This window comes from Chiloscyllium plagiosum, chromosome 2, assembly GCF_004010195.1.
Source record: "Chiloscyllium plagiosum isolate BGI_BamShark_2017 chromosome 2, ASM401019v2, whole genome shotgun sequence".
Classification (NCBI taxonomy): Eukaryota; Metazoa; Chordata; class Chondrichthyes; order Orectolobiformes; family Hemiscylliidae; genus Chiloscyllium; species Chiloscyllium plagiosum.
In genome coordinates this window covers 24,148,733-24,155,650 of record NC_057711.1, presented here as the reverse complement: position 1 = coordinate 24,155,650, position 6,918 = coordinate 24,148,733, and the positions used below count along the sequence as shown (strand labels likewise).

Here is a 6,918-nt window from a genome sequence, read left to right as displayed (position 1 = left end):
TGGCTTTTCTCCAACTTAGAACTTCAACTTTTAGATCTGCTCTATCCTTTTCCATCACGATTTTAAAACGAATAGAATTGTGGTCGCTGCTCCCAAAGTGCTCCCCCACTGACACCTCAGTCACCTGCCCTGCCTTATTTTCCAAGAGTAGGTCAAGTTTTGCACCTTCTCTAGTAGGTACATCCACATACTGAATCAGAAAATTGTCTTGTACACAATTAAGAAATTCCTATCCATTTAAACCTTTCACACTATGACATGACTGATCTCCAATAGCCACAACTATCTTCCTATGTGCTAGATATGACTCCAGCCAGTGGAGAGTTTACTCCATGATTCCCATTAATTCCACTTTTGCAAGAACTCCTTGATGCTATACTTAGTCAACTGAAACCTTCATGTCAAAGGCTGTCACTCTCATCTCACCTGAAATTCAGCTCTTGTTTTCATGTTTGAACCAAGGCTGTAATGAGGTCAGGAGCTGAGTGGCCCTGGCAGAACCCAGACTGGGGTCACTGAGCAGGTTATTGCTGAGCAGATGCTGCTTGATAGCACTGTTGATGACACCTTCCATCAATTTATTGATGATCAAAAGTAGAATGATGTATCTGTAATGGCAGAGTTGGATTTGTCCTATTTTTGTGTACAGGGCATACTTGGGCAATTTTCTACATTGTTGGGTCAATACCAGTGTTGTAACTGTAATGGAACAGTTTGGCTGGGGGAGCGGCACATTCTGGAGCATAAGCCTACAGTACTATTGCTGGAATGTTGTCAGGACCTATGGCCTTTGCAGTATCCACTGTTTCCAATCATTTTTTGATATCACGTAGAATGAATCGAATTGGCTGAAGACTGGTATCAATGATGCTGGGGACGACTGGAGGAGACCAGGATAGATCATCCACTTAGCATTTCTGGCTGAAGATTGCTACAAATGCTTCCACCTTATCGTTTGCAGTATTGTGTTGGGCTCCCCCATCATTGAGGATGGGGATATTTGTGGAGCAGCCTCCTCCAGTGAGTTGTTTAAATGTCCACCACTGGTTACGAATGGATGTGGCAAGACTGCAGAGCTTAGAACTGATCTTTTGATTGTGGGATCTCTTAGCTTTGTCTGTTACTTGCTGCTTATGCTGCTTGGCATGCAAGTAGACTTGTTTGGTGGCTTCACCAGGTTGACACCCGATATGTCTGGTGCTGCTTTTGGCATACCCTCCTGCAATCTCCACTAAACCAGAGTTGGTTCCCTGGCTTGATGGCAATGACTGACTGAGGTTGTAGATTGTGTTGGAGTACAATTCTGCTGCTGTTGATGGCTCACAATGTGTCATGGAGGCCCAGTTTTGAGTTGCTAGATCTGTTCAACGTCTGTCCCATTTAGCATGGTGATACTTGACTAGTCTGTGAGACAGTTCTCCCAGTTTTGGCACTAACTCCCAGATATTAGTAAAGATTACATTGCAGGATCTACAGGCTATTTCTGCTGTTGTCTGTTCCGGTGCTTCAGTCAATGGCGGGCGGTCCATCAGGTTTCATTCCTTTGGTGAAACTTGGTAGCACTTGATATGATTGAGTGGCTTGCTAGACCATTTCAGAGGACAGTTGAGAGTCAACCACATTGCTGTGAGTCTGGATTCACCCTTAGGCCAGACCAGTGAAGATGGCAGATCTCCATTCTTTGTTTCTGCCCTCGCTTGCCTGTCCTTGTTCAATGTTTTAATGGCTGGCGATGTTCTAATCTTGTAATAGGCACTAAACTGACAGTCAGAAACTTCTGTTCAGACAGCTTTATTTATTTTAAAGCATGCAAAGAATCGTGTTCCACCACACAATCTTTGAAGTTGTTCAACTGTAAACCCCAGTCACTGTTAATGCGATTATCGTGTTGAAATATTACACTTAGAGCACAGAAAGTATGTATAAATCTTTGTGTTAGCAGTTTCTTTCCTGTGATGTTGCATTATGCAGCAGCTTCAAAGCTCATATGTCTCTCTTGTTCCAGAGATTTGCGGAAAATTGTTCGTTTTGTTGGCGTGACTGGAGAAACCCGAAGTATTCGCTTGCTTCTTCGCAGCCTGTGTGTCCAACTTGCTGAGATATATGATAAAGCAATCTCTTTCTCAGAGGTATTATAACTAAATATAGAATACCGTACGCCTACAATTTCCACCTTCAATGCTTCAGCAATAATCTCAAGAAGTGTATCACTGGACTGTTTCAGAAATGGCCCAATTTTCAATGCATTGATTCTTGTGGGTTGGAAATTGGACTGAGACTACACCAGTTGACAATCTGTTGTGTCAGATTACTGTCAGGAAATGAAGAGGAAAATTCCCTCCATGTGCTCCAGAAAATGATACCCTTCCATTGGATAACTTTCTAACTTTACAGTTGAATACTGTAACAATATTATATACAGATGTTTTATAATCCACTGACAAACAACCAGACCATTTTCATCGATATTTTAATTTCACTTGAACAATATATTTGTCTACCTTACCTGAGTGGACATTGATTCAAGTCAATTTAAATAATTAGTTTAATTTAGATAAATGTGATGTGCTTCATTTTGGAAAGGCAAGTCAGGGCAGGACTTATACATTTAATGGTAAGGTCCTATGGAGTGTTGCTGAACAAAGAGACCTTGGAGTGCAGATTCATACATCCTTGAAAGTGGAGTTGCAGGTAGATAGGATAGTGAAGAATGCATTTGGTATGCTTGCATTTATTGGTCAGTGCATTGAATATAAGAGTTGGGAGGTGATGCTGCGGCTGTACAGGACATTGGTTAGGTCACTTTTGGAATACTGTGTGCAGTTCTGGTCTCCCTGCTATAGGAAGGATGTTGTGAAACTTGAAAGGGTCCAGAAAAAATTTATAAGGATGTTGCTAGGACTGGAGGATTTGAGCTATAGGGCGAGGTTGAATAGACTGGGGCTGAATAGGCTGGAGCATCAGAGGCTGAAGGATGACCTTAAAGAGGTTTATGAACTCATGAAAGGCATTGGTAGGGTGAATAGACAAGGTCTTTTCCCTGAGGTAGGAGAGTCCAAAACAAGAGGGCATAGGTTTAATGTCAAAGGGGAAAGATTTAAAAGGGACCTAAGGGGCAACCTTTTTATGCAGAGGGTGGTATTTGAAAGGAATGAGCTGCCAGAGGAAGTGGTGGAGGTTGTTTCAATTGCAAAATTTAAAAGGCATCCGGATGGTTATATGAATAGGAAGGGTTTAGAAGGATATGGGGCAAATGCTGGAACATGCAACTAGATTTATTTAGAATATCTGATTGGCATGGACTGAGGGGTCTGTTTCAGCCCTATGACTCTTGGACTCTACTTCTATGAGACAATCAAATGGGTTCAGTCTTCAATACAGTGAATGGAATTGCCATGGAGCTGTTCAAGAAAGACTTAGTCTTCAATTTCATTGCCCTCATGGTCAATTCTTGAACAACACAGAGCTGTATTTTAATCTGTAGCCTCCAAGTTCTGAGTTTGAGTATTGTCCTGTTTATAACAAATTTCGAAAGCCAGACCCCAGATTCCAAATTGGACAAAGTAATGTTGCAGAGGTTCTCAAAATTATTTCACATAATAGACCTCCTACAGCCAGGTTTGGAGATTGAAGACGATTGTGACTCTCACCAGTGAGCTTGTAGATTGGAGAAGTGATGATTGTATAGGATGGTTGAAATTTCTCTGAAAGTGTAATCTGATGAGTGGAATGAGTTGGCTAGCCAGTAATCCTAATTCTAACTCTTCTATTTCCAATTCATGTGGAAGACAGTGTTAAGGAAAACCACAGGAACTTTCCTCAGGCCCTACAACAGTCAAGAGGCATTTATTTACCTTTTGAGACCTGAGAACAGATTGTCACCTGATGCTGCTGGACACACTGGTTACATCAGTTCAAAAATGGCTCCAAGATGCAATTGACATCATAGGACCTAGATTACAATGTCTGGCAGCAACTCGAACTACCCACTCAGAGGACTGCAGCAGAATGGGGTGTGCAGTTGTTTATGAGAGATGACTGTATTGTCACTAGACTAATGATCCAGAGGCTCAGCCGAATGCTGTGGGGCTATGGGTTCAAAGCCCACCAGTGCAATTAGTGACATTTGAAACCAGTCAATAAATCTCAAATATAAAGCTGGTCTTAGTGATGATAACCATAATAATTATCATTGATAGTTGTAAGAACTCAACATGTTCATTCATGTCGTCTTGGGAAGGAAAAGTGCTATCCTTTTCCTGTCTGGATGATATGTGACTCCAGACCCACAGGAAATGCTCACATTTTATGAAAGAATAAAGAAAAAGTTGGCCATTGCAATGGCAGCATTGACATGGAAAACTTTAATACTCTATTTTTATTAGGCTGTTTTCATCAGGAAGAAGGCCTCAAAATTCAGTTCATAGAGTATAAACTTGGGCCTAACAATAAATTATATTATTCTGTACATATCTCTAATAATGCCTTCAGCTCCCAACTAATCCAGCTCTATGTTTAGGATTTCTCAGGTTTGCTAAATGAGTTCACTTCACTACTGGAATTTGCTACAGAAGATGAACCTCTCTTGATCACTTTGGATGGTTTGGAGGAGTTATCTGATGATTACAATGCTTGGAACCTTTCCTGGTTGCCAAGAGAACTGCCAAAAAATGTCTATTTCTTTGCTTCCATGTCCGTTGAGGAGAATCAGGCAACACTAAAGGTAATAAAGTCTGCTAAGCAACAAAGGTTGACTAATTGACTCATTATACAGTTTCTACAAATCAATTTGGATACGTTTGTGAATGTGGCTATGTTTAGATTCCTCATATCATTCAATACTTACAATCCAATAAAAACAACTGAAAGGTTACCATTCATCAGTTTTAATCTGGTGTTAACTGTGCTAAATATCAATGCAACACAGTAAATCTTACATAACTCTAAAACCTCATGGTGTTTTTGGAATTTGGTTACAAAGTTGTTGCTTTTCTGACAGCATGGTGAATACAATATTGTTTTATTAATCCATTTTTCTTAAGATAAGTATTGACATGTTGGATTGTTCAGCCTGATGGCTATAAATGTGCTGCATACAGTGGATACAAGGTAGCCTAGCTAGCACCTGTTCCAATCTTTAAAGGTCAGATATGCACCTTGTCTATTGCAGTGTGTGAATGCTTTCTTTAAATGTGTTCAATCTTATGAACATTATGCTCCAAGAAACATTTTGAAACTCGTCTTTGCACAGAGAAAGAGTTAAAAATCACTCAACAGTAGGTTATAGTCCAACAGTTTATTTGGAAACTCTAGGTTTCAAAGTGCTGCTTCTTCAACAAGGAAGCTAGTGGTTCCAAATAAACTTATTGGGCTATAACCTGGTGTTGAGTGATTTTTAACTTTGTCCACCCCAGTCCACACTGGCACCTCCAAGTCACAGAGGAAGAGACAGGCATGTTGTCCATGAAATTATCTGTAATCTATAATAAGAGACAACAGAGATTTTAATTCTGGGTTGCCAAATCCTTGAGGTGAACACTGTATTATACACTAGTAGTTATCCAGTGATTACATAGAAGCACCTTTCTTAGTGCTGTGAACGGCTGAAGGTATCCTCTTCATGACACACAATTTCCAGCATTACTGGCCACATTTGCCTGGTCATGTGATAATTGTAATAGTCTAATCATTCCAGGGCCATGAGTGTAAACAATATAGACATTGAGTTGCAGAAATTCTCATATGTTTTCTTTGAACTTTTCCTGATTGGGATTAACCTATTGTGTCTGAGAGTCTGCAAGCTAAGTTGTTCAATATGGCCTTTATTAATCATATGTACAAGATGAATGAGCTGCCCAAAGCAGTTTTTGGAACAATCTTACAACACATAGACAACCCTGAGCTCACAGTTAAGTCTTAGCTTACCTTAAAGAGTCATCCACATATACACAACTTGCACCACTCTACCTCCTTCCCACACTTAATAAAATCCGAACAGTGTTGAGCTTTAACCAGATTTACCAGGGTTTAATTATAACATATGTCATTTGCCCAGTAAGAACCACCTCACCTGTGATGGCATTGGCTGTCAGAGCTTTCTAGTATCATGTGACCATAATGATACCATCTCCTGAAATTGCTAAATATTAAAAACACACACACACACAACAAAAACAGAAATTGCTGGAAAAGCTCCGCAGGTCTGGCAGCATCTGTGGAGAGAAATCGGAGTTAATATTTTAGTTGAGTGGCCCTTCCTCATAAAAATGTTACTTTGGCCTTAAAAATAGGAAAATGATTTAGACTAAGAAGTTGGCGATTCACAGGTGGCAAAATGTAGGTTTGATATTTTTCTGATCTCACTGGAGCCAACTAGGAAATGAGCTGAGTTGCAGACCCAGAACTTCTCATAGGAAGAAGTTATTTTTCAAGGGCAAGATTAGGTGGGTACAACACTAGAACTTGTCTTAAAGTTTCATGGACACATTTCAATCAAATTTCTGTCTTCTTGGCAGAGGTAAGCCTGGCACAGATAATAAATAAAGAGAAGGAACCAAAAATAATGAAGAACGAAGGATAAATGATCTGAGTTCCTCAGTAATGACATTAAAATAATGTGTTGTAATATTTGTAGAAGTACAGTTACAATAGACAATAGACAATACAATAGGTGCAGGAGTAGGCCATTCTGCCCTTCGAGCCAGCACCACCATTCATTATGATCATGGCTGATCATCCTCAATCAGTATCCTGTTCCTGCCTTATCCCCATAACCCTTGATTCCACTATCCTTAAGAGATCTATCCAACTCTTTCTTGAAAGTATCCAGAGACTTGGCCTCCACAGTCTTCTGGAGCAGAGCATTCCATACACCCACCATTCTTTGGGTGAAGAAGTTTCTCCTCAAATCTGTTCTAA

At 40.2% G+C, this 6,918-nt stretch overlaps 1 protein-coding gene across 4 annotated transcripts in view; it reads left to right on the top strand.

The window, feature by feature from the left end:
* LOC122557528 overlaps positions 1-6,918 on the top strand; it is a 102,510-nt gene that overhangs the window by 40,446 nt on the left and 55,146 nt on the right. For all 4 annotated transcript variants that reach the window (XM_043705285.1, XM_043705292.1, XM_043705298.1 and 1 more), the window contains 2 exons: positions 2,006-2,129; positions 4,520-4,723. In XM_043705285.1, coding sequence (XP_043561220.1) covers positions 2,006-2,129; positions 4,520-4,723 — 328 coding nt within the window. The remainder of the gene's footprint in view (positions 1-2,005; positions 2,130-4,519; positions 4,724-6,918) is intronic.